This window comes from Channa argus, chromosome 4 (assembly GCF_033026475.1).
Source record: "Channa argus isolate prfri chromosome 4, Channa argus male v1.0, whole genome shotgun sequence".
Lineage (NCBI taxonomy): Eukaryota > Metazoa > Chordata > Actinopteri > Anabantiformes > Channidae > Channa > Channa argus.
In genome coordinates, this window is record NC_090200.1 from 1,208,156 (window position 1) to 1,235,587 (window position 27,432).

General features: G+C 42.4%; 2 protein-coding genes across 6 annotated transcripts in view; both read left to right on the forward strand.

Moving 5' to 3' along the window:
* Window positions 1-839: 839 nt before the first annotated feature.
* On the forward strand, window positions 840-4,971 carry LOC137125540 (uncharacterized). Of its 2 annotated transcripts, none has more exons than XM_067501174.1 (4): window positions 840-1,320; window positions 2,517-2,600; window positions 2,981-3,084; window positions 3,738-4,971. In XM_067501174.1, the coding sequence occupies exons 1-4, from the start codon at window positions 966-968 to the stop codon at window positions 3,837-3,839; spliced, it is 645 nt and encodes a 214-aa protein (XP_067357275.1). In that variant the 5' UTR covers window positions 840-965; the 3' UTR covers window positions 3,840-4,971. The 2 variants fall into 2 exon arrangements, with proteins under 2 accessions (XP_067357275.1, XP_067357274.1); XM_067501173.1 differs by having other exon boundaries at window positions 852-1,320; window positions 2,484-2,600.
* Window positions 4,972-8,873: 3,902 nt separating this feature from the next.
* The window catches only part of LOC137125450 (BCL-6 corepressor-like), a 33,018-nt gene continuing 14,459 nt past the window's right edge, over window positions 8,874-27,432 (forward strand). Inside the window, exons 1-7 of one of the 4 annotated variants that reach the window (XM_067500914.1) lie at window positions 8,874-9,498; window positions 10,625-10,668; window positions 12,264-12,313; window positions 14,110-17,772; window positions 22,398-22,683; window positions 25,134-25,550; window positions 25,788-25,997. In XM_067500914.1, the coding sequence (XP_067357015.1) occupies window positions 12,311-12,313; window positions 14,110-17,772; window positions 22,398-22,683; window positions 25,134-25,550; window positions 25,788-25,997 (4,579 nt within the window). In that variant the 5' untranslated portion in view covers window positions 8,874-9,498; window positions 10,625-10,668; window positions 12,264-12,310. Of the gene's footprint in view, window positions 9,499-10,624; window positions 10,669-12,228; window positions 12,314-14,109; window positions 17,773-22,397; window positions 22,684-25,133; window positions 25,551-25,787; window positions 25,998-27,432 lie in introns of all 4 variants that reach the window. The other 3 variants (XM_067500913.1, XM_067500912.1, XM_067500916.1) reach the window with 3 other exon arrangements.

The following is a 27,432-nucleotide window of genomic DNA, read 5'->3' on the forward strand; positions in this document are numbered from 1 at the left end:
AACTACTAGTATACTGTTTCTACTGGCAGTACTGCTTCTGCTCATCTTCTACTATTGTAACTTTTATAACTGCAAAGTTAATTTTCTCTTACGTCTCTTATTTACACCAGTATGTTGTGTTCAATTAACAACAGTACTTCAACTGCTATTGCTGCAAATATAACTTCAGTACACTAATACAGCAGTTACTGCTGTAAGTGGTACTGTTGTCCCGCTTCTGTTACTGTTTACCATCATCACGGTCATGCTACTACGATTACTTCAAATTAATAGTAATACTATTAAGATGACAGCATACAGCTACTACTGTACTCATATATTAACTTACCACTAGTTCGTACATTACTTTTTATGGTTTGTTGTAACATTTAATCCTGACAGTACTTGTCCTGTTACTACTGACACTACTAAACAGTTCCCATTACCAAAACTCTAACCAGTATTGCAGTATCATGTTAGCAGTATACATGATTCAAGATTTTACTTGCACTATTGTTAGGTGATGCTAAAATACTACTTTAGTTACCTCTGATACCTTTACTGCCAATGCTGTTGTTCGCCATAGTTTGTAATACTGAGACATGTGGAATTTAATGACACACACTGCTCTTGTATGAAGTACTACTGTACTCACAAAGTGTCTGTTATAGAGTGTGAAGTGAAAGCAGCAATCTGGTTTCTGATCGATTTACAATCCCTGAATATCAGTTATATTAACCTAAACACTGCCTCTGCTTCCTGATGCAGAGAACAGACCGAGGATGAACAAGTTTCACTTCCACTTGTTTATCGTCTGGTGACACTTACTTCGGTATCTGTGGTTTAGATCATCAGACTTTACACACGACGTAATCACCCTGTGAAGTAGGAAGTGAAGAACATTTGTCGCTGCAAACGACGGAGCAGCATCAGGTCAGAGCTGTGCTGGTTTAGAGTCTCTCTAGTTTCTGATACTGAACCTGATCATGGATCTGCTTTGGATGATCCTGCTGGTGTTTCTGGTCTGTGCAGAGGCCCAGAATGTGACAGAGGTCAAAGTGGAGCTGGGTCAGAACATCAGTCTGAACTGTTCATGGAACAATTCAGACACTTACTGGTTTACAGAGATCAACAGTCAGGTTCGTGGATCCATCGGTCGCTCTTTCACTAATGATCCTTCTGGTTCCCAGTACTACGTTTATACTTTTAGACCCAAATATTCAGCCTTTGGAAACATCCTCCTGATCACCAACATCACAGCAGAGGACTGCAGACTCTACTTCTGTGGCAGGAGAATAAATGGCAGCGTTCAGTTTGTGGACACATTCAGTCTGGTCTCAGGTAAGAACCATTTTCATAAACGATCTTTCATCTCTTTTCTCCTGGAGACTACAGGATGCACTCACACAGCTGAAACAAACCAGATACACCAGTCTGTCACCACATGAACAACACCTGATGGTGCTAATCAGCCAGCTGCCCTTGTGACCCCTGGACCAACTGAGCCACGGTCATCCACTGTCAAAAGACTATTTCTGATTAGTGAAAGTTATGTTGAATGGTGGCTTTTGCAGTTTCAAACATGGATCTGTGAGTAGCCACATTTGGTCCAAGAAGCTGTTGTAAGCTCCTCTTGGCTGCAGCACCCAGTCTCTACAGGAACAGATTCAAAGTGTGTCAGCAAATCTTCAAAAGTGCATTTTGTACGTAAGAACTTACATTTGATAACAATGTAAAAAGTTGCTGTGTGTGTGACACATAAGCCCCATAACACTGCAATACAGTGTTTTACACTTTAGGCTTTGTGCATGTTAAGAAAACCAGACGTCATGTGAAGTGGATTTGTTTGCCTCTGGACAGAGACGGGGTACTTTTGTTCCTGCTCGACTGTCCCTCCATCTTCTCAGTCCTCTGCCATTTCTTCCATCTGATCCTGCACTTTTTTACCGATACACCTGGACTGTCACCTCCGTCCAGCCAACTAGTTCCTCAGTTACCTGATTACTTGTTTGCCTGTTTTTGTATTTTGTGTCTGTTTGTGGCTGGTTTCATGGTCTCTGACCCTCACTTGTGCCTTGGCCTGTTGATGACCTCGGTGTGGACTGTTTCTGCTCCCGTTCCTCCTGCCTGGTTTGTCTGGACTCACAGTAAGCCTGCCTTAAAAAGTCTTGTCTTACTGAAGCTTCCTGTTTGCTTGGTCTGCGTTTGCGTCTTCTCCTCACTTCAGATCACAGCAAATCTTTTCACAGCATCTGCATGAAAAACACTATGACTCCCCTCAAACTGCACATCAAACCAACTGCTGAACTGGCAGAATTTGCCGGCTCCCCAGCTTTAGGATAGTTGCAGAGGCCGTCTGAACATCCAACAAGCCATTTCTTTAGCAAACGGACACCTTCACTCAGAAAGACTCTAATGTTTGAGCCCACTTTGCTCTGATTGTCACTGTGTCTGCTGCTATTCTGCAGTGTCTTAGTTCACATTTGTCACTTTTCTTTTCCCAGATGTTCCCACAACTTCACCCACCAACACCACAGTAGGAAACGACTCGAGCATTTTGCTGAATGAGCTCATCAAATATAGCTCATTCGCCCTAAACGTCTTCTTTTTAGTATTAATTGGTGAGTTTGTTTGTCTGAGTCTCATTTGAATGTTTGTATTGTTGCATTGTGGTTAAGAGCAGAGTGGTACATTAAAGATTTGAGGCTTTAGCATTTAGCTAAAACTTTGCTTGTGAGTGACCTAGAAATTTACGTTCAACAGATTTAGAGAAAACCAAAGATGTAATTAACTCCTGTTTCTGTCGCTTTTGATGCTTTCTGATTTGTATTGTTGAGTCCAGAAAAGCCTGGAAGTAGTCAGTTTACTGAGGTTAGCAGTCAAGAGCATGAGTTTCTCTTCACATATAGCACAACTAGGACTAGTGTTACTTTTCAGACTTGGTGCATTTTGCTTTTTCACGGTGACGTTGTATCAGTCTAAAAGTGACCTTTGCTGGCAGGTTTGGTTTGTTTAAAGAAGAAGAAGAAGAAGAAGGACTGCACCTGCCAGATAAATGAGCCCCCACCTGTCTACGACAGCCCAGAAACTGTGGAGCCACGGCAGGTAAACACAGCTGTAGCTGGGCTCTGGTGAAGCTCTGGTTCTTTGAGGTTCTTGTACCTCATTCATGTGCTCAGCTCTGACTGGGCAGTTGTGCCCAAGTCATGCTGGTGAAATGTGTTTAAAGGTTGTTCCTGTTTTTTCTGTCCCTGCTAACTTGCATCACATATCATGATAAACACACATTGTTAATCAGGAAACTGTGACAATGAGTTTCCAGCACCTCCATGTTTCTCTGCCCCCCAGCTTTAGCTGAACTGCGTCACACTGTTTGAATAGAGATGAGCTTTCTTTAACTTTCCCTTGACGTGACGCTGGGCTCCTGTAGCACAGCAGGTGGTTCTCAGCAGCACGGCTGGTTTTCCTCTGGCTGTCACTGGCTCAGACACTCGGCCCTGCTGTTTAGTAAATGCAGCTATTGCTCCTGTTGTTACTTCTACTAGTAATTACTGCTACTGCGAATTCTTACCAGTGGGCACTGAATCCCTGTTTGCCTCTGACGTTTGATTCTCACTTGTAAGTTCCTTTGGATGCTGCTAATACTATCACAGCCATGTACTTCTACTTCCTATATGGATTCTGCTAATACTACTAGTATTACTGTTAGCTTTGATGGTGCTCCAGTGCTGCTAACGTGCTGTCGCTGTGTGTTGCAGTATGAGGAGATCCAGCTGTCCCCCTACAGACCACCTGCTGCTCCTCCAGAGTCTATTTACTACAAAGCTCAGCTTCCTCGCTCAACTCATCCTGGACGCTGATGGAGCCCAAACACCTGGTCGTTTCATCTGTAGCATTTATACTGGAATCTCAGACAGCCGGGACAAAGACTTTGAAGTGAAAGGACTTCTAGTTCCAGTACCTCAGCACTTCTGTTGCATAAACTGACCTGTCGAAGGATTTACTATTTTGCACAATGAGAGTTCTTGGATGATCTGGACTGATAGAGGGGCTGTTGTGTTACCTGTCATGGACTCTAAGGTCCTGGAACTAGACTGAGACTTTTTGAAAAGTTTATTTTTAGATGTTTTTTTTTTTTTGGTGGTTTGCTGGTTCACACAGCTGTGTGGTCAGATGGTGGAAGAATTAGCCTAAAACCCCCTGCATCCAAATCAATGTCTGAAAGTCTGATTAAAAACTCTACGTAACATGACAGAACATATCTGCCACATTACTTTGCGTGCACATAAATCTAAACATTTCTGGAAACGTTCCACTAGTCTCCACTAGAATGTGTTGTTACTTGAATTTAAAATAGTTTTCTCATCATATTTATTGGCGTAGAGTTCAAATGCAAAGACTCACTTAAGTTCTGAATTGCAAAAGCCACAACACAACCACACTGACAATGGACGTTTACTTTGAGCGAGGCAGTTGGACCACAGACTGGCAACAAAGACAGTATTAAAAACAGTGTGCAAGAGTTGTGTTACCTTCTATTTTTCTTAACTTTAACTTTAGTTGCATGTTTTACCTCAGCACCTCTGTCGACCACATTTAGAGGTGTGATCTTATATCGGGTGTGAATTATTAAACAGTTTGGGCACATTCCTAACAAAAACGTACACGCAGTAACCCCACCTCTTCCTGTCCACCAGAAAGCTGCAGACGAGCCCTTGGGCTTGGACGGTTTTTGCAGTTTAGTCCGGTCTGATCAAATGGAAACAGATAAATGTAATTCAGTAAAAATGCAGGTCTTCCACAGTCTCAGTGCTCTGATCTTTAACTTTTGTTGTTATGATTGATGTCTCTGGTCGTCTGTGCAGATGTTAATTACTTCCTGACATTACAGCAGCTCCACCTACCTAACTTCAAGCCTCTCATCGCCATGATACTGTACTTGGAGCACATTGTAATTTCCCTCTCTTGCATCGTTTCTTTACACACCATCACTTTTAGTGAAGACATGATGAAAGATGGAATGAGGAAACAGACTTTCAGAGAATCTTTACAATGAAGCAAGGTCAGTTTTGGATGACGGCAGCACAACTGAATCAGTGTTTACTTGAAGTGCTCTGTTGTAACATTGACATTTTGGAGCTAAAACGATTCTTTCCAGTTTAGACAAAGTGCTCAGAACATTCTTGTTTTTTGGCCCATTTCCTTATGGAGACCCCTTTCCTGACTCTGTGGACTGACTTTCTCTGCCTTGTGTGTTTGACAAGGCCAGAAACGTTCTAAACCAACTAACTCTCCTAAACCAAGTTGTGAAACCTTGTAAGTTACCCGAGCGTCGCTGCGTACGTAACAAAGTCATGTGCTTTAGCCACGTCATGTTTCTAAATGAATGTTTCTAAAGTGAATTACCAAATAAAATTACCCCCTTGAGCCCAGTTACTTCCTATACTTGATTTCCCTCCTGTGTCATTGGTTGGAAAATTGAACGGTTGCACTCTGAACTGCCTGGTACAAGTGGTACTTTTAGTGTAGATACAACTAAAGTCCTATAAATAATGACATAACACATCACCTCAGACACTCATTGGCATTCAAAGTGCTCACCTGGTCCATTGTTGAACGTTGTTTTGTATTTCTAGCACCAAACGCTTCGGTTCTGAACCACAAAGCGACAGATGTCATTTTTTGATAATGACAAACTGTTTAGGAAAAAAACTGAAACCGCATCCTCCTTCATACATTTGAAAAGAACTGTAGGTGGAAGGTTATCTGATCAACTGATATTCTCAGACACCTCCACATAAATAGGAAGTAAATTGTCTTGTTATTTCATTATTTGTGGCTTTCCTTTGAAATCCTTTGAAATCAATCAAAGCTATATAAGAATCTTAAAAAGTTTCTGTTCAGTTATTGTCCTTCTGTTGCTGTTACTGCATTTTCAGTTTCAGCTTTCATGTGATGCTGTGAATCAACACATTTCTTAATAACAAGCGTCATGTGGCCATTAGCACATGTCTGCTCTGTTTGTTCCAGAGAGGTCAAAAGTAAAATGATGTGAAACTGAGCACAGCAAAGTTATAAATAGGTTTCTTAAAGCACCCTGACAGCTACATATCTGCAGAGTCCTAGGTTTGACTCGCCCTCCTGCGTATCGCCTGTTTTCTCTGTCGCCGTGTAGGTTTCCTGTCTGCTCTCCACTGCCGTGTCTCACAAAAGCAGTCATGTCTGATAAAAATCTTAAAAACACGTCCCTCAAACAGCAATAGGATGGTGAAATATCAAGCGTGTGTGGTCACACTGATGAACTGTCACATCACATGCACAATGTCTAACAGAGACACACAACCACACAGAGACTGTTACATGGAGGTGAGCTCCTCTGAACCCACCATCAGCAGACATTATTGTTACCATAACCACTGCTGTGACAGAAAACCAGGTTCTGAGGTGGACATGTAATGGTTTGCCCTGTGCCAGATTACTGCAAAGTTCAGCTGCTGTGATTATAGCCTTTGCTACTACTCCAACTCTGCAGTACATACATGTAGTTGCCCTTTGTAAAGCAAAGTAAAACGTTCAGTAGTAGTAGCAGTAGTAGTAGTAGTAGTAGCTGCAGCACTTGTAGTTTATTTACAGTCTCACACTTTGTGTTTCCTCTCTGGCTGCAGTGTTCAGTCATTGCAGGGACGAACACAGTTTTATTTAACGTCCTTTTCTGAAGAAAATTATTTGTACATTAGTTAACAACAAACAAAAGAAGTACTTGAACTTTTATTTTTTTCATTAGCAACTTTACTCGTCCAGTTTTCTGCAGTAGAAGTTGTAGTAATGCAACGTGATGCAGTATTCAGTGGATCCATTAGGAGGCGCTGTAGTGTTAGTAACTGAAGACTGAAGGTTTTCTGCTTCTGTAGAACATTTACTTTGTGTTTTCTTAATCACTAAGTACACACAGTAACGAGTAACTAAAATCTGTAAATACATAATAAACATGAAATGTGGATATTTATTTACTTGCTTACACTTGTAAGTTGTAACTTACAGTTGTAGTAATTGTATTGATAATAGAGCAGTAGTAGTTATAGCAACATCAGTGGATAAAACTAACAAATGTAAAAATTTTGTCCTAATAATATTTAATATCAGCATTATTTATTAATAACTTCACTTAAATGTATCATGAATATTAGTCACTGTTTGATGATTTCATCACATCCAACATTTTGACCATCATCCTCATTTTCTTTTATTATTATGTAATTTTCAATTTCAATTTATTTTTGCAGTGTGTGTGTTTATTTGAAACATATTTATTAATCTATTATACAATATTCAATATTCTCTGCTGCAGTCAGTGAAGAATGAAATGCCAGAAATGTCAGTTTTGAAAAGTTGCTAATCATAATTTATAATTGTTGTTATGTAACTGTGTGGTTTAGATCAACAACACAGACATTTCCGGTGTTGTTGCTTTAATGTCTATTATTAAAATTATTTCTTTTGTGGGTCCTTAAAAAGTCTCAGGTACCTATAAGATAGACAGATACTTTAATAATCCCCAGAGGGAAATGTTTGTGTTAATTGTTTGTGTTAAAATGTGAAGTTGACATCATTTTTGGGGATGTGGGCGCCATCTTGTGAGGATCCCACTGCCTCTCTGTTGCTGAGTTGAAGGCTGTGTTCTGACTTTCACGATTCTAAAAGTGTTGCCTCAGTAAGTCAGTGGAGCAGTGCTGCCTTACCTGTGTGAGCGTGACTGTCCTCTGGAAAACAGTTTGTGTGTTTAATGTTTTTTTCCCAAATGTTGCTGTTGGCTATTGTGACTTAATAATAATTCATCTCTGCTCATCTCCATGAACCTTCTGTGATGACTGAGAGTGGTGTGGCTGCTCTTTTCATACTGTGTATATTCACAGTCCCTATCTTTTTTCTATCTTCCTTTTCCTCTCATGCAAGTGCAGAACACACAAGCTTTTTTGGGCACTGGTTAATGTCTTTGTGATGTGTTCAAGTGCCCCTTTTTAGAGCCAGACTGAAGGTTTTCATCATCACTGGTTCTCAGATGTCGGCTCAGTGCGCGTCTCCATTTGTAGTATTTGTAGTATAAAGTATTTATACATTATTTTAAAATGTGTCTTTGGATTTAATTAAAAAAAAGCAAATAATGTTTTGTTTTAATTCACTCTGTGTGTGTTTGTAATGGTTTTCGTACTTTGTGTTTTTATTCTGCCTTCAAGCTGACAGCACTTAGTCAGAGCCATTATGTTTTTGTGTTGTCCGTCCATCCAACTGTCCATTTGTCCATATGTTGAAACACTAAATTTGACGCAAACATCCACCCGGAATAAGCATGAACTGATTAGAGTGTAAAGGGTCAAAGGTCACAGTTACTGTGACTTCAGATCTGCCCCTTACACCCAATCATCTCAAGAATTAACTCATTTGATTGGGGGGGTCAAAGGTCAAAAGTGAAGGTCACTGTGGCCTCATGTCTGCCCATTCTTCTGAATGCAATATCTCAGGCATGTTTTTTCCTGTTTCTTAAAAGAAAATAACAGATTCATTCTAAAGTCTAATTGATTCTCTGCGATCTTTAAATTATTAAAGTATTTAGTTGAGCCTAAATGTCTTTGTGGTTGTTTAATGTTTATTTCTCGTTTGTGTGTCTGTGTGTGGGTGGGGGGGTGTTTGGGGATATAACGCGTGTCTTTGCTGTCTCTTTGTGATGAATTTGCAAAAACCAATTTCAAAACAAAACGTACATTTTGCTTCTGTGCGATTGGTTGCTCTTGTTTTGAAAGTCTGCGCAGGAAACGGCGCATTTTATTTTGGGAACCTTGACGCTGGAGAAGCGGGGAGAGAGAGAGAGAAGGAGAGAGGGAGGGAGGCAGTGACCGTGAGGAAGAGGAGGAGGAGGAGTGGGAGAAAAGCCTGCAGACGGACGGACGGACGACGGGACCGGGAAGAAAAGAAAAGAAACGTGGAATAACAGGAATATTTCCGCTCCTGGAGGAATATTTCACGTTTTACATGTAGTTTTTCTCATTTTCCGGCTCAAATTGTTTGGATCAGATCCAGCTGCTGCTGCTTCCTGCCGGGACCTCACGGAGGGAAAACACACACGCACACACGCACACGCTGAGAGTTCAGCCCGATACTGGACTGCGCGTGCGTGTGCGGCTTGTGCGGCTCGTATTTCGCTCTTTGTTGGTCACTGTGATCTTGTGCACAGCTCAGGACACCTTGTTTTTGACCTGTGCGTGCCCGTGAACGCGTGCGCGCGCAGCATGTCGCAGCGGGGCTCTCGCAATAGAAGTTCTTCATAAACACCTTTACCTGGGTTTAATCTGGGGGGAGACCACTCCCACAGTGAGTGTGCCCGTGCCCGATCAATCAGGATGGATTTCTTAACTTTGACGCGAGGGGAGGAGAATTCATGTCTGTGATTCCACCTGTTTCTACCGGATGGATATTAAATAAACAATAAAAGACTGGTTTCAACTTCACAGAAGGAGAGAGAAGGTGAGTTTCAGTGTACAAGTACTTTGTTTCCTGCAGAAATTGTGTACTGTTAAATTGTGTGCTCATTCCTAGAGGCAGTTCATGGTTTAATATGTCTACAATATTCCTCTGGACAGTGTCCCCCCCCACGTTCAGATGCTGTCCTTGGTAGCTGTGGTCCAGTCCTTCTTAGCTTTGTACACATGTTTGTACAGATGTTTCCATTCAACTTCTACATCACTGTTAGATTTAGGATGTGACACAAACTGTTCAGTGATATGGTGCCACGGGGAAATCAGGTGGCATCTCCAGCTCTTTTCTTTTGTTCCCCAAACCCCCAAACGGAGAAAAGCAGCAAGTCGTCCCACGTCCAAAGCTGGGACTAGATCCCTCACAGCACGATTTCTTCATTTGGGCTTTAAGAGCCACTTTGTCTCCAAGTTACCGTGAACACGACAGGGCAGTGATGTCTTCTAAACTTAGCAAATTGGCTCTTCAAAAGTGAAATTGAAAGAGAACTGACCCCACACCTCCCATAATGCATCTGGACAGAGCCTGGCAGCATTGTGTTTTGAGACATTTTAAAAGAAATGGTCCCTGATCATAGGAAGGCCCCCACCCCTTTAATATGTGTCCCTACCCTGAAAGAGACACTACAAACACCTGTGCTGGTGTAGTCACTTTGCGTCACACTGCTTCCATCTTGTGTCTTTCTAAATTTGAAATATTTGGCCTCAAGTGACTTTCTCAAACAGGATCTGGGCCACTTTCATATGTTTTCCTCTAACTCAAGGCCTGAACCTCTTTGTAGCTTTGTATCTTTCTCTTTGGTCTTTGTGTCTCTGTGGTTGCAAAGTTTTAGAATTGTTTTGAATTTTCAGTCTCTAATTTTGTCTTTTTTTCTGAGTATTGCTCTTTGTAATTGTGTTTAGCGTCTCCGTGTCTTTGTGGTCCTGCTTTGTCTCTTTGTAGGTCCGGGTCCTGTCTCTCCGTAGCTATGTTGAGTATCTTTGTGGGTGTGTCTTTTTGGCAGGGGGGTCATTTTGGGTTAAATCGTGGAGGTTAATGATATTTGTAGCATTTTCTAAGGGATCTCGTTTCCTCTGGACTTGGTGTAAACACTGTGTCTCTGCTCTGCCTCCTTAAGACAGATTTGCCAGCGATCAGCGGTGCAGTTCCTGCTAAATCCAGGTTAAGTAAACCAGTGTTTTCCTGATGTTTCCCTGCAGGGATCATTAAAGTTTCATCTCCACCTCTCATCTCTTAAAATGAAAACAAAACCGAGCAGAGGGCAGGAAACGTAATGAAGGAGTCCAGAAAATTACAGCTCAGATTGGCCTCAGTGGCTGATAGCACTGCTGGATCACAGAGGCTCTGCATGGTCCAGACTGGGTCCAGCCCCCTGGAACTGATGGATTCCTCTATTAAGATAAAAGTGAAGTCACCATGAAACTACTATGTGTGAATATTACGGGATTCATTGCCCAGAAACCAATCGGTGCTCAGAAGCAGAAATGACCCCGTTTCTTAGCTGGACAGAACAACTTTGATCAGTATTGATCAGTAGTTTATAGGTAGAAATTCTGTGGGCAGGCTTCTGTCGGTGAAAGTAAACTCGGTGTCTGGGTTTTTTCCTGTGGCTCAGACGCACACAGCCGCTGATTTATTACCTCAAAGGGCAGCCGATAAAATGTCTTAAATGTCAGGAGAGTGTCTTGGCTGCCAGTTCTAAAAACATAAAGCCGACTTGTCACCGTTTCGGAACCTGACTGTTGATGTAAGACACGCTTGAAAAACTGAACGAGTCCTTTAAGACTAGGATCAGGTTTAGGTTGAGAATGAATGTCCTCACAACTATAGGATGACCATCGTGTCTGGGAGGGTGGTTTGATGGATCGGCATGGATGACACACACACACACACACACACACACACACACACACACAGCTGTCCTTCAATAGTCTGGAGATAAGAGCTGTTATTGAAATCCCAGCTCCCTAACAGCCATCAATTACTGTGTGTGTGTGTGTGTGTGTGTGTGTGTGTGTGTGTGTGTGTGTGTGTGTGTGGAGCAGCGCTGCAACATTTTCTCTCTCTGCTGGATTATGAGTTCCTCTGGAAACGAGGCAACGTGCCTTATCAGTCCTTCGGCTCGGCGATAAAACACACACAGATGTCGAGTCTCGTAACATCCCTGCAGACACAGAGCCGTGTGTGTGTGTGTGTGTGTGTGTCACCTGACGTCTCTCTCTCTATGGGTGTTTTTGTGTGAGTGCAGCTGAATGACAAGTCACACACCATTGGTTTTTATTGAAATTCCAAAACAGCTACATATTAATTCACATCTAGAGTTGGTGTTGGATGTTTATGATGCTCTGTTCAGATCTTTGAAGTGTACTGTAGATTGGGTGTAGCTCAAGGATCTATGTTAGGCCCCCTGCCAAATGATTTTAGACCTTGACATCCAGTCACTGATGTGAATATATGAAAAAAACATACATTTCTCTGTATTTTAAAGCTTTATCACACCAGCATTTTTCAGTAATATTTAGAAAACTTAAAAAAAACTCAGCATTTATTCTCTAAGCTCATTGAAGAAAATCCACATACATATCTATATATCTATATAGATGCAGATAGATCTCCATAGACAGATAGATATAGGTAATATATATATGTTCTTGTCAGCATTGTGACAAGGAGTGAGACGTGTTGCTGTGCATTAACCTCAGCAATGGTTTCATTCTGCAGGTTCCTTTTCATGTGGCTTTTCTCTCTGCTTGCAGACATGGCAGGCTGAGCGGCGTCCGCGAGACAGACCCAGGCTCACAGCATGGTAATGTTAAACATCAAGTTTATGTTCCTCTGCTATGGGTTTCACCACATACCAACACTGCAACTATGTCCAACTGTTACGTGTCAGACGTTGTAGCTCTGCTACCACCTTCTGCATTAGTTGATAAAAAACTGTATGTTTGTATGTAATTTCATTTAGAAACAGCCAACATCAGTATTTTGTCATAAACATCAAAGAAACAGCTGAACTAAAATGGACAGGTGTTAACATTATGAAATTACCCAGCTCCTGTCACTAAACTCATCTTGTCATCAAAGACAGTACAACACATCTCTTCTTAAAATCTCCTGTCTTATGTGATGAGAGAAAAAAATCTACTTACAAAATATGCTGCATGAAATTGTTTTTAATTTGGTAAAATTCTCAATTTCCAGCAGTATCCCCAACTTAAGGCGATAAATACAAAAGCTTTATGTGAAATCCATTTTAAATATCCTGTGCAAATCAGTGAACATTTTAGTCATGAAATTCTTTATCTTCTCACCATGAAATCTCTCAAAATAAGTCACAAGGAAATTTCTCACCATAAAATCCAAATGTCTCCTTTTGACACGAGACAAAACTTGAAACTTCTCATCTTGAAATTGTCACCATCAAGATAAAACAGAATAACCCATCTCCAAATTCCTTGTCATATTTTGTTATGTTATGAAATGGTGAGAAATTTTGTGATCAGAAATGTCACAAAATATCACTGCAAATGACAAACGTATCATGAAATGTCCTGGCTCACAATCTCATTTTGCCATAAAACAAATTTAGATTTAGGTTTTGTTGCTGAATGTGGAGTCAAACCACGTCTAGAAGTATAATACTCCAGCACAACCTATACTTAAAGAAATGATAGAAATGAACCAATGTTTGGCCTCATTTATGTGCAGAAATATTCTTTGCTGCTTTCTTTTCACCCTCAAACTGGGATTTAACATTTTTTTGGTGACCTGAAAAACAGAGTGAGTGAATGTTTCCTCTGCTTCCTCCACATCTCAGGCAGCCACCCAGCTGTCTGGATAATTTCCTAATGGCCCCGCGGCTGATGGCCAATCAGAGATGGTTCATATCGCCGTGTGACAGGAAATTCAATTAGGCTGTATTTTTCTCCTCCAATATTGTTCCCTCTACTTTCTCCCTCTTTTGCCTCCACGTTTCCTTTTGTCTCTTGCTCTCTCTTGGCTTATCTTGTTCTTCTTCCCCCCTTCACTCTCTTTTTGTGTGTTTTTGTTTCCTGTGCTCACTCACCTTTTCCTCCCCTCTTTTTTCATCTCTTTCTCTGTTTCCTGCTTCTGTCAAGAGTGAAAGTGCAGCTCCGGGCATCGTGTGTCATCCAGGAATACGAAATAAATGAATAAATAAATAAATAAAAGACTGCTCTTATTTTTCTGCATGAAAGGAAAAATGAAATCACAGTGTTCATGTCTCATAGTGCAGATTCTCTAAATGGACAAAATACCCTTTCCTCCCTTCATTCTTGTTCGTCCTTGAAAGTCAAATTTGACCATGTGGCTCTTAACAATGTGGGAAAAATCATCCTGATTAAATCGATAACAAAAGAGCTATTTAATATTTAGCATTGTTGGATGTTCAGTCCCAAAAGAGTTGTGCTATTTGGGACTTGGTTAGGTTTTCTGACAAATAGTAAAATGTGAAAAATAACATTTTAGTCATTTTTAAACTCTAAAAACATAAAGCCATCATCTTGATGTTATGAAAGAGCAAGTATGTTTTGTCTCTTAGTATGATTATTACTTACTTGGTCTCCCCTCTGCATCTTACAGGTGGAGGCCAGCACAGCTTTTATGATGAACCCACTAGCTGCCCTCAATATCGAACGCACTGCTCTGGTGGGGGAAAACCTCCGCCCCCATGGAGGAATTTTCTATCATGGCATTCATCCTGTCTCTACTGAAAAGCCCCAGGAGCCTGGCACTCCTCTCCCACTAGGCTACAATCGCCTGTACAAACCAGATGTAAGCCTGCAGGATGGCCAGAAATCCACAAATGGGTATGTTGGACTGTATAAGAGCCAACCGTCAGGGCTGCAGAAACCCCTGGTTGTTCCTGCCGCAGGAGCTGAAGGCCTGGCTTTGGACCGCCGAGTTCTACCAAATGACAAGCAGTCAGAACTGGGGCTGAATGGTGCTGGTAGTTTCCTGACATTGCCCTGGATCAGCCCTTACGCAGATGCAGCAATGTACCCCTTCTTGGACATGGCATACAAGGCCTCATTCCTGTCCCAGCCATCTCCTTTCCTCCACCAGCAGCTGGCATATCAATCACTATGTGCTGCTGGGGCCGGAAGCGGCACACCGGGGGAAGACAGACTTTTCTATCTGCCTCTTTATGGCCCTGCGCATATCTCCTCCCCGTTAGGCCCTCCAATCAGGATCCCTGCTGCCACTCAAGCTCCTGCTGTTCTTTCATCCCTTTCCCACTGCCAGGATAAGGTCTTGCGTGGCCTAAGTCCTCAGGTACACCAGGAACCCTCTGCCTTTAGCACCAGTCCACAACTTCATCAGCAATCCCAGCCTCAAGCTGCTTCTCACCATACTGAGCGACAAACTGGCAGCAGTAGCAGTGGTGCTAAGCCCAGTCAGCCCACTTCCACCAAGAACCCTCATAGCAGCAGTGGTTGTGGAAGTAGCAGTGGCCCTGCTAAGAGTTCAGCTAGCACTGCTGCCTTAGAAACACCTTCAGTTAGCCATACTTCATGCTCAGTTCCCTCACCCCAACCTCTCAGCAACACCACTACAGACCTCCAGAAGTCCCTTCACAGAAGCACTTCCGTATCCTCAACCTCACTTCCAATGTCTCACCCCTTTCACTTGAGCAGCCTGAGCTCTAAGCACTGCTCTCACATGCATCGAAGCAGCAACAAAACCAAAGACACCACCTCAGACTGCATTAATGCAGAGAACACATCGCTGGATAAAGCTGTACCTCAAAAACCCGCCAAAAACCCTGGAGAAAAACCTTTGGATCTGTCTGCCAAAGAGTTAGAAGGATTTCCAAATGGGTTTCCATCAAAACTAGAGGGCCTGGCCAAGTTTGGATATTTATCATCTCATCCTGGGTTGCTACCCAGTCAGGACCAGCACATAAAAGAGGGTCTACCCCCTCCTGTTAGCATGTCAGCAAAGACTCCTGATTGTCCTGAAATGATCAGCACTATGCCATCCACATGGATGGTTCCAGATCCTTCCTCTGCTGTCAGCTCTGACCACGCCAGACACACCCAAATTGTGAAAAATATAGACGATGTTCCTCATCAACCACAGGGTCAAAGTTCACCTGACCCCAGAACAGAGGTGAAGAGTATTTCTAATGTTAACACAAGTGGAAGAACATCTGCGTCATCCTCTTCTCCAAAATCTAAAGCTACTATTTCTGAGAAACGTCCTCCAGACACCAAAGGAGAAACTCAAATATGGTTTGGGAAACAGAATGTAACTCCTCCTAAGCCAGACACTCAAGATATCCAACCTCATTACATGGAAAAAGGAAACACCTCCAGCCAAATCTTTAGTGACTCCTACCTTCCTCCAGGCCTAGGTTACACCAATCGCTACATCCCATACTCCGTTGCAGAGAACATGTCTCTGCAGCGTATGCCCATACCAGGCAAAGGACCAGTATTCCCCCACCCAGTCTTGCTTGGCAGCAACAGCTTTTATTCTTCTCACATTGCACAGAAACATGGCATTTCCTATGGTGTGCCCCCATGTCAGAATTCCAAAGAGATGGCCCCAACAGCCATGTCATCCTACCCAGGTTTTGACACAAAAGCCCAAATTGAGAACAGGTCTAAGACCCAGGATAAAATGTACAAGAACCAGGAGAGGCGGAGTGCCAACTGTTCACATAAGACTGACAATGAAAAAGAGAAGCCCAGAAAGTCTTTTGCTAAAGGTCTGAATTCCTCCAAAGATGATGTAGTTTGTATTGACCTGGTACATGATGAGGGGGATGATGAGTTGCTCAGTAACAAGGACAGCTTTCTACCTACCAGAAAAGAAAATTCCTCCAAGCACGGCAACAGTGATTGTAAACACATCCAAGAAGAAGAGTCACAGTCTTCAAAATGCCTCACTCAGAACCAGACTGCAGAGCAGCAGTCAATAGGCTCACTCTCCAATACTTATAAAGCAAAACTTCCTCATCACAACTCTTGTTCAAATCCTGCGGCTAAAGAGGCGAGTCAAGAAATGATCCCAGAAGAGGAGGAACCACTAAGTCCATTCCCAGATGTTCCAGAGGAGCAGACGATGCACTGTGCCCGAACCTGTCCACATCAATTTACAAGAAAATGTAAAACTGGAGTCTCTGAGGGTTCTGGGGATTTGAGTTGTGTCACTCCTGGTGGGAATAATGGTGGGAATAGGAAAAGTACTGAATCTAATTCAGAGTCCTCAGCCAATAAAATTTTAAATCCTGAGCAAAGTCCAACAAGAAATGGCGGCTTATCAGTTCCTGTTAGTAAAGAAAAATGTTGTAGTGAACGTACCAATTCTAATAATATCATTGGGAGCACAGACACCAGCCCGGAGAGTCCAGCTCACGGGGGAAACTGCAGTTCCGATAATACAGTTTGCAGCAGCAGGGGACCAACTTGTAGTGATTTCAGTCCCCAGGACCAAGCTTGCAGGACTTTTAATCCCAGGGCTCGAGCTGAAGGAAACCTTCACGCCAGGGCACCGCTGTCTGTCAACTTCAACCCAAGTGTTCCCTCGTGCAACAATCCAAACCTCATGAGCAGAGGTTTTGTGGGTCCATGCTGCAGAACTCTGGCTCAGAGGACTTCAGCTTGTGAACCCAGAATTTTCAGTGTTCCAACCCATGAAAATAGAAACTCTGTTTCTCCAAACTGCCAAAGCATCAGTCCTCAATTTACAGGTGAAAACGGGAATGCGGTGCGTGTGCCTTGTGCAAACATAAATTTCAGATCTCCTTTTTGCCAGAAGAGCAGTTTTAGTTCTCCAAATTGTGGAAGTATGTTCTGTAAGGGCCAGGCATTTGGACATAACAATCCCAGGGTTGCCACATGTGGAAACAATTTTCCTCGGGGGTCAGCCTGTCGGCACCTTTCACCTGGCAACCCTGCCAGTGTAGGGTATAACAGGATGCCTCTAGAACTGACTGCAGAACCACCAGTTACCAGAGAGCTTGAATGTGAAGGCCCTTCCTTCAATGAGACAACGTCCAGAAGGGAGACCCCTAACTCCATTCTCCCCTCCAGCAGCTGTGGAGATGAGAACAAAGTCATCCAGTGCTGCGCAGATCCTCAGGTGGACGAGGAGCCCAACACCAGCAAGAATCAGCACACCAGCCTCAGCAAAAGCATCGCCAACTCATCTGGATGTGTTGGCGACCAGTTTAAATGCATGACCACTGAGCTTTGTCCTGACTCCAGCACGCTGAGCAGAGAGCAGAGAGCTCTCCAGGTAGGACCAGTCTACCTTTTGTTTCTGTTTTAATTTGTCATCCTTTTTTTTTTCAGTGAAATGCTAAAGCTCTGGTGAGACAGAAAAGGCAAATCTAATTTTCTCTGCGGTCTGTAATCATTGCACCACTGCCGCCTGTTTGGGTTTATTTTCTGATATTGATCTTTCTGCTTACTGTTCATTAGGGCAATTTAGCTCACACCGACTGAGAGGAAGCGTTCACTGTTGTCCAATTCTGTTTTACTGAAGGCGAAACAGCTTCAAACCAAGTCTCACTTTTTACTGTATGATTCTCTTTCCGAACATTACATCGTAATGCAGAGAGAAACTGTGGACACAAATACAAGAAATATACAAAATAATGTGGGACACAACAAACCTTTATGTTTATGTTCCTTTATTATGTGTCAGTTTACATTGAACATGTAATACGTTTTTACAGGTCAACCTCACAGTTAACATATAGTTTAAAGCTCATCAAGGATCCTGGTTTCTGTTTCCTTTTTGGTTCCCACAGCTATAGCGTGATGGTAGAGAACTTTGTAGTGGAATTTGCTTGTGGTTCATCTTCTTTCTCAGTTTGACATTATCTTTTGGTTTTGCGTGTTGTGGCTGATACTCATGTGAGTAGGAGGTTTTTTGAGGTAGTTTTCTGTTAGTTTGACATAGTTTTAAAATGTTTTCTTAAAGTGGAGTTCTGTTAATTCTAAGGTGGCTTACTGCAGCAGCGAGGATATGATCCCTCACTGACCTCCCACAATCAAATCGTGTTGGAAACGAAAAGATGCAAATGAATGTAAACCATAAAGCTGTACAGATTTAGCCTGTTTGATGTGCACTTTGAGTTCCAGACGCCCCATTAATCACATTAACTATCAATGATCTGCCTCCCAGAAGATTGATTGGGGTTTTGTCAGAAACTTTGACCATCTGTCTGCAGCCTTGAGGTTTTCCTAAAATCCTGATGTTCTCAAATTGAGCTTTTTCTATTGGGGATGAGATGTGGTTTTTTGCAGAGGTATGTGAGTCTGACAGAGGGTGTAGCAACATGTAATTAAGTACAAAGAGGTGGTGTTAAAAGGAGAATTACTGCCTTCCTCCTCCTCTTTCACCTCCCACTCTTTTTTCCTTATCTCTCTCATCGTCTTTTTCTGTCTGCATGTTTGGGGCCATTCTGAGGTTGCGTTAGGATAAAACACCGACTGTACGTGTTTGGCTCCAGGCGACTGTTAACCTGCTGGTTAATCCCAAAGAACCAAGAAATGTCAGAAAGGAAAAGTGCTGCTCTTACTTCTCTTTCTTCTTGTCTCCGTTTGTTAAATATATGTATCACAGTCTCTTGGTAATGGAGACCATTAACTTATTTGATGTATTAATTGGGTGTGTGTTGCATGCAGATACTGATTTTGATTCTCGGTAGAGTTTATTGAACATTTTGACATTTCTTTTACTGTTGGTGCTGCAAAGGCAGATGGGGAAGGGTCATCAAGCGTTCACCATAGTGTTTTGTTTCGCGGACTCGACTTACTTGTTTTTCAGTTATACCCACATTTATCAGCATTGTAATTTATCAGCTAATGGAAATAATGGCAGTATGCTCCTCACGATGGCGTGGGGCAACACACTAAGCCAGGTAAACTCCAAAAGACACACTTTTTGCCAAAACATCAGGTGTTTCAGCTCTGCAGTTTCCTCCATCTACATGTTGGAAAATTGGTAATTATCCACAGAAAACCAGAGACGTTGCAATGCTTACTATTTTAGTTTCTGCTCAACATTAATTATAGTGATCAGAAAACAAGATTTCCTGTACGTTTTGAGTAACCTTTCAGTAAGAGCAGTAAACAGTAGCTCGAATTCAGTAAATATTAGTTTGGCAGCATTTCTGCAAAGCCCAGAACGCACTAGAGCGTTTGGTCAGCGATTTGAAAATTTAAACTATCAGGAAGATGTTTTGAGGTCTGGTTTTGTTTCTGTGGCACCAAAATGGAGAGAGACCTGCATTTACTGAGCTCCTGCTCATGTGCATGTAGTCTGAGCCATGCTGGAGGTCAGTAATAACCATTAATGGTGCTTTGCATGTAGTGATGAGGCAAACTGCTGAGCAAAGGATTCATTACTCGAAGGCTCATTTATCACAGTGTGTTCACAAGTGGCAGCTTCTGGTAAAAATAATAGGAGCAGACGAACCATGAACCACATACAAATGTTACTGACATGTTGCAGGCTACGTCCTTTACACCAGAAAGTAATAGATCTATTTAAAGACCCAGAAAACAGGAGAATGCTGTCACATTCAGCATTTCTCCACCTGCCAGCTGCAGCGTGCAATTCTTCACTGTCTTAAAGAAATAAAGCACAATTATTTTAAGACTAAGACCACATTTGTCATGGAGCATGTGACTTCTGGAAAATAACGAGCCTTGATAGAAAACTGTCAAACGTACTTGGGAGTGTCTGTGTCTTATGTGCAAACAAACGTACCTCCTCTTACTCTGTTCATTACTTGCTCTCGTCTCTTATGGTTGTTTTTACCTCCTTCTACCCTTGTGATCCTCCTCTCCTCTCAAATTAAATCCCCCCTCCTCTTTGTCATCATCCTCTCCTGTCCCTTGGCACATGGAGGAGGAAGAAACTTTAATGAAATCCTCCTCGTGCTTGGAGCCCAGATTAGCCACCACCGACTCGTATTGTTTGCCTAGTTGAGGCCCGTTTGTGTTGAGGAATAAATAAACAACAAACCACATCCTTTATCGAATTCCACAGTAAATGAAAATTTCACACCCTTCACTGGAAAGCACCTAAGTACATTTTGTCAAGAACTCTTTTACAGAGGAGTTTTCTGAACACAGGGTCTGAAAGCCGGTTGCCCAGTCAGTCGTGGCTCCTGATGGAGAGTGGTGGAGGGCGGGTGGGTTGGGGGGGTTCAGCTCAAATTAACTCATGTTTTGCTCCTACGCCCTTGGGTGCTGCTGGCTCTGGGCGGTGGTGGCATTGGATGGATTTGTAGATCGTTTCACAGGCCATTAATTTTTAAAATGAGTTTGTGGTCAGGCCAAAGCGAGGTCAGCGAGAAATACTGTGCTGTCAGGGACTGTACGGGGAGCAGTTAGCGGCACTTACTAGTGGCCAACAGTGGTTACGGGAGACTTGTCTTTGTTGTGATTGAGCATAAACATCTTGGACATGCAGCATCTTTTTTCTTCTGAGACAAAAAAATAAAAATGTCTTTCAGACAAACCAATGGAGGTTCAGAATAAATCATGAACTGTGTTGAAACTCAGGCAGAAAAAAACGGTTTCTTGTTTTCATTCACTTTAAGAGTGAGACCTCGAACAACTAAGGGTCCGATTGAGAGTAATCTTATTCAAAAAGATGGAGCCTAAACTAGAAACAGTAAAAATGTCTGAAACTGCCTATATGTGTTAAGATGAAAAGCATCCATGTAGTAAAAGATGAAAGAGTTTAAATTTAAGCTCTGAAAAAGTGTCAGTCCATATATGAGCAGTGGATGAAGTTGAAGTAGTAGATTAAATTGTAATTGTAAATAAGAAACGATGACATAATGAAGTACAGGGGACTGAAGGGCACCGATCGGACAAGTAAAGTTCAAGCAATCAAGCAAGGTTTTACTTATTCTCTGATAGAAGTGTAAAACTAAATGTGCGCATTCACATATGTTGAACTGACAATTGAAATAAAAGCGCTAAAGAAAAAGCAAGGGAAGACTTTAAGGCACAAAAAGAAGGATTTAAAATCTACTTGATCACTATTTGCTGAAAGGAGCTGAAGTGTCAGTGGAAGTGAAGGGTGCTTCAGGTAGTTTGAACATTTAAAATAGTTTTAAACATAGTCATTTTTAAACTCTTCTGTGATGTGTGTTGGTACCTAGAAGACGTCTTAATTTCTGCCTATAAGGCAACGAACAAGTGGATAAAACCACAATAAATTAATCATCATCACCATATCATGCTCATAAAACACAAGCACCTTAATCTCAGAGTGGAAAACAGTTGTTTCATAATAACAAGACACAAATCTACAAAACCTCATCTCATGTTGTCTGGACTGTATCCGAGCAGCTTCACCAATTTGCTATTTTCTCTCAGTTTGAGTGTCGAACTATTTTTCTCCTTCCAAAGCAGCAGAGACCGGGGTCATGGAGTGAGTTTGAGAAGCAATATAAACCTGAAACATCCTGAGGCTCCAGCCGCCTGAAAAAATAACCAAAATCTTACTTCTGGATGACAGCTGCTGATATATGTGAGCATCCCTGAAGGTCTGGAGTTAAAGCAGAAAGTCTCCAACCAGGGGAAGGTGATGTTAGGTTGGACCAAACCGATCAGAATTTTTGCCCATTTTTAGTTGATGTTGTCTTGTTTGACACTGAAGTTTAATGGTAGTATGATGATGATGACTCCTGCTGAAATGAAGACAAAAATTGTAGTTTAACGTTGGAAAAGTAGCAGGTAGATGTATAAAAGAAATGTCTGAGTGACATTTTAACAAACCTCCTGACTTTGCTGTTTTGACACTTTCTTTTCTGTCTCAGACATGATTCAGTGAGCAAACAAACGGATTTCCTTATCTTTTCCGTTTTCTTTTTTAATGTTTTTTTTTCGCAGCGTGCAATGCTGCGTTTCTCTGAGCTGGAGCTGAAGGAGAAAGAGGGAGGAAAAGGAGAAGAGGTGGAAGAAGAGATGACAGCAGCAGCACCAGCATTGGTGGCAGCAGGGGAGAAAGAGCTGGCAGCCAGCCAGCAAGGAGACGAAGAGAGGGAAGAAGAGGAGGAGGAGGAGGAGGGGAGGAAGAACGAAGGAGGACGAGGGTGGGAGCACTGCCAGCAGAGTGAGGGGAAGCAAGGAGGAGGAGGAAGAAACCCCTCTGCAGCCGCCGCCGAGGCACCAAGAGGTAAGAGGATTTCCGGAGAGTTCTGCAGAATGATGTGCACGCACGCACACACACACACACACACACACACACTCAGTTACACGCAAGACATCAACACACACACATTTTTCTTCTCTCCTGGTTGATCTCCTTCACTTGAAGTTGCTGGCTTTCTTTGTGTGAGTGTGTCTCTGTCTCACACACACACACACACACACACACACACACACACACACTCACACACATTTGAACTCTCGGTGCACCTCATTCACTTTAAGCCGAGCGTACCGCTGGCCTGATTTTCTCTGGAAAGCCAAGTGTGCACATTCTCCTGCACAAAATACACTCACACCTTTATACGTGTACACGTCCTCGAAAACACTGGTGGTTTCACGCTTTAGCACAAACAGACAAAATGTTAGACCAAGCTTTAACCCCAGAATCCTGGTAAAGTCAGGGCTTTAAGTATTAAAGTTTATTAATGACCAACCCATCAGACATTTTCAGTGAAAGGAGCTGAAGTGTGAGTTAAAAGCAGGAAGCAGCTAGTGCATCTGGAGACTGAAGCAGCTGCGATGCTACTGATGCCTGTTTGCTGTTTGCTGCACTGCAGTGACAAACGACAACACAGAGGACGTGCAACCTTGCAGTCAAATCAGTGTGAATAAGTTTCTCTCGCTGTTTCAGGCATTAGCACCCCCTGCCTGCATTGCTCAAACTTCAGCTAGCGCATCCGAGAATGCAAGGAGGATCAGTTATGTCATCAGGAAAACAAAACAAAGTTCCCTTTACTTAAGATAAAATTAACACAATACAAAATTAATGTCACAAGAAAACCTTTTTTATCTTGAATAACTAAACTGTGGTCACAGTTTACTTATTTGTGCTCCTGATTTCTTTCCAGTTGTTTTTGGCATCAGAAAAATGAATGAAAATGGAGAAAAGCTACACAAGTTAACTGCTGCTTCAGCACACAGGACAGTGTCTGAATAGTTGACTTTTATACACTTTTTGTCTCACGCTTGGTGTCTAAACATTACTGTGTGTAAAAGTTACAGCTTGTGTGTTTTTAGCTGGTGGAGGTGACACACAGATGCTAAACGCCTGTCTTCAAGTTTTGAGAGTTGATCCCTTTTCCTTTTATTATTAAGTTAAACCCCTTTAGCCATCGCACAGGAACGGGAACTAAATGAGTTTCCAAATGACGGAAAAATACTTTTGTGCCCAACACCGAAGTTGTAACTTGATTCTCATTAAGGAGAATGTTTTTCACAATGTTTGTGCAAATTTGAACTTACGTTTTGTTTGTGTGTAGTATGATTCTGGCCTTAGTCACACATGCAATTATGTTGCAACTGCAAGTTCAGTTTTTGTTGGAACAATTGGTCAGTCTTAGTGACTGACTGTTTACAGTATTGTATCATCTGCATAAAAAACATATTTAGTGTGTTTACAGTAAAACACAATAAGCTGGTTGGTGGATCCTTAAGAAATGAGACAATACACCATCAGCTTTAACATCCAACAGTGGGGACAAAAGTCCCAACAAAGTCGGCCACATAGGGCAAAAAACCCAATGAGCTGAGTACAATAAATGAAATAGATAAAAACAGATCCAGTTGCTAAAGGGCACGCCGGCAGCCTTCATGGGCTGGTTTTATTTTGGAGCCGCATGTTTACTGTTGCAGCAGGACCTTTGTGCACGCGCCCAGACAACTGGGTTGCCATGACGACGGGCTTTGATGGCCCGTTGCCATGGCGCTTAATGTGTCCGGGAGCCGCGGACCAAGAGTCAGATGATGAAGGGAGACGGAATGAGCTCCGAAAGAGAGAGCGAGGTGGGCAGGTAAAAAGGAGGGATGACAGAAGAAAGAGAGGATGAAAAAAGAAGGGACAGTGTGAAAGTAGATGGAAAAATTACCAGAAAGAAAGATGTGAGAGAGGATAAGGGGACTGAGCTCCAGTGCATTTTTACTTTACATTCTGGGGACATTATAAGAAGTCGACGTCCTTATAGGAACAAAAGGAAATCTTCATTAGGTTAGGGTCAGTGTCCAGGAAAGGACTGCAAATGAATGTATGGTCTGAGATTTTTGTTAATGAGACGTGTCAGAGACATGTCCCCATTAAAAACATAGAAGAAGACACACCATGTGGAATAAAGGTTGCAGGTTTGCAGAAATGTGCGTTTCATGTAAAGAATGTAGCTATACAAATGATTTGGACGGGTCTGTGTTATCTTTTTGTGGAGACAAGAACTGAATGTTTTTAATCTTTTTTTCCTTTTTCTTTTTTTTTAATGTAAAGATGTTAAAACAGACGTGTGCAACTTTAGGATTTGTGCAGATGATTTGTTTAAGGCCTTGCACACCGGTTGTATATACACAGGCTCTTTGGTTGCTGCAGCCAGATTATAATTTGTGGTGCAATTAAATGAAGAATGTAATTAATTTACGTCTTTGACCATGTAGGTTTTCAGCTGCCCTGTCCTCAGAGTCACCTTCCCATCCTGCCACTTTGCCAGCACTCTGACAATGTCCCCATCCTCCAAGAGAAGAATGACCACTCTACAGAAGAAGAAAAGAATAATGAAGACCGGGAAGAAGGAGATCTACGGGAGGAGAAGAAGAACGAGAGCAGTTGCGTCTCACAACCAGTTCAACAACAAAGGTTTCAAACGAGAGCCAGAGGACTGTTTCAGGGAAACGTCTCCATGTCAGGACTCGGAGGTTCGATAAGCCGGAGGCGAATCTTTAGTCTGGAGCCTTTTCACCAGAGCAGCATCGTCAGCAGCCGGCTGAAAAGAGGAAGGGATGAGGACATAGAGGACGAGAAGGAGGAAGAGGGCAGCATGGGAAACCCTCACAAAAAATCAAAGTTAACAGATGGTATGAATTCAGAAAGTATTTAGCTTGTTGACTTAAATAAACATCTCTCATTTTGGGGCCTGCTGTATCTGATGTAGGGTACTTTTTTCAGATTTGTAAAAGTTGAAGTGAAGTGGCTTGAACGTTTCTCTGCACTCCACAGGGCTCCACACTGGGTCCTCCTACGCTCTCATTACATCATACAGAGTTTAGACAGTTTGTTCTTTTATTCTCATCACGGCCTCTTATCTGTTCCAGACTCAGCCAGTTTTGATGTGAGGAAGTTGAAGGTTTGCATCAAGCTCAATGGCCTTCGACTCAACAAACCCAGCCAATGGCTGCCTTCCAGCCAAAGGTCAACAGAGGTTGACAGGCGGTTCAGAATGGACAACTCTGCGGTCAGGGACATGTCACAGGTCAACGGAGGCTGGTGTGACAACGCGTTGGTGAGGAAGGACGGCCAGAGAGGTAAAACCAATAACTTTAGTCAATCAAATACAAATGAATCCAACTCAGAAACAAAGTGCAAATTATTGTGGAACTAGCAGCTCTTTAAAGACAGAAGCTGAATAACGACACACCCAAAGTAAAAGGTTTACTGCAAAAGAAGCAAACGCTTTTTGTTGTTTTCTGTTGTGTCTCTGTGGTGATTCTCTACAGAAGCTTTGGCCCAGTATATGATGTTGATGATGTGTGCGTCCTGGGCCTGTGTTAATCATGTCCTTTCCCTTTTTTGTTTTCTCTCTTTCATCCCATCATTTTTCCTTTAGCCAGTTTTGTCTTTTTCTGTGTTACCATGACAGATTTTTTTTTTAGGAGAGCTTTTATTCCAAAGACAGAGCTGTGGATTCAAAGCTGAGAAGCAGAAAGTGAACGTTCCTCCTCCTGCTGCTGCTGCTGCTGCTGCTGCTGATGAAATCTCTCTCTCTCTGCTGTTTGCTGTCATCAGTTCCCCACCTCTCCATTTCCTCCTCCACCCTCTCTCATCTCTCCCTCGCCTCTCTTTTTCCTCTCCCTGTGATTGCCGGAGCACACAAGTGGAATAACACAGATGACGATGTGTGTGTTTTTCTGTGTGTGTCTGTGTGTGCACGAACCCGTGGCATACTAATAGCCGTCTAACATCTCCCAGATGGAGCTGTCACACACACGCACAGTAATGCGTCGGGAATGTGTTAGCAGCCTCCTCTTCTTCCTCTGTTTGTTGAACGCTGCACAGAGCTGCACTCGCAGTCTCCACATGTTCCCTTCAGGATGTCACTTCAGTCAAATTCACTTTAGCTCAGACTAAACGAAATTCAAACCTGATGTCTACACAAGTGCTGGGATCGCTCTGCGTCCCACATTTGATTTCCAAACTATTGTTAGATTACTCATGACCCTTTTGCCCAAACACACCTATCCATCCATCCCTGCTGTCGTTGGGTGAGAGGTGGGGCTACACCCTGGCACAGGACTGACACATACCGTTCACACTTACAGGCACATACCCAAATTAAAGCAGATGTAGTTCCTAAACCACACTGCCAATATAATGAAATGAGGTTCCTCCATAAACATAAACCTCCTAAATCCATATGATGATTACTTTTTAAAATGCACATCTTCACACTTTATTCCATTTGTGCCGGTAATTTTGGTCTGATGTTAAAAGTAAAAAAAAGGCCAAAAAGACAAACACAAGAAGTGCTCAGCCAATGCACCGATCCAAATAGGTTTTCTGGCTTCCAGGTTTGCTTTTGCGCTGTCACCCACTAAACGACTGTCAACCGAACTGAACTCAATGGGCATTCATGAGGATGGAAAATGTGGAAGCTTTGACTTTGGCAAGCTTTGAATCTGTCTCTCAACATGTTGTGAAGGACATGGAAAACTAAAAGTAAAGTAAATGAATATTATAAAA

Excerpts from the sequence above, each read along its gene's own strand:
- LOC137125540 (XM_067501173.1), top strand. The coding sequence starts at position 966 with ATGGATCTGCTTTGGATGATCCTGCTGGTGTTTCTGGTCTGTGCAGAG. Across the intron at positions 1,321-2,483 it reads CACATTCAGTCTGGTCTCAG|ATGTTCCCACAACTTCACCC; the intron begins GTAAGAACCATT and ends TTCTTTTCCCAG. Across the intron at positions 2,601-2,980 it reads CTTCTTTTTAGTATTAATTG|GTTTGGTTTGTTTAAAGAAG; the intron begins GTGAGTTTGTTT and ends CTTTGCTGGCAG.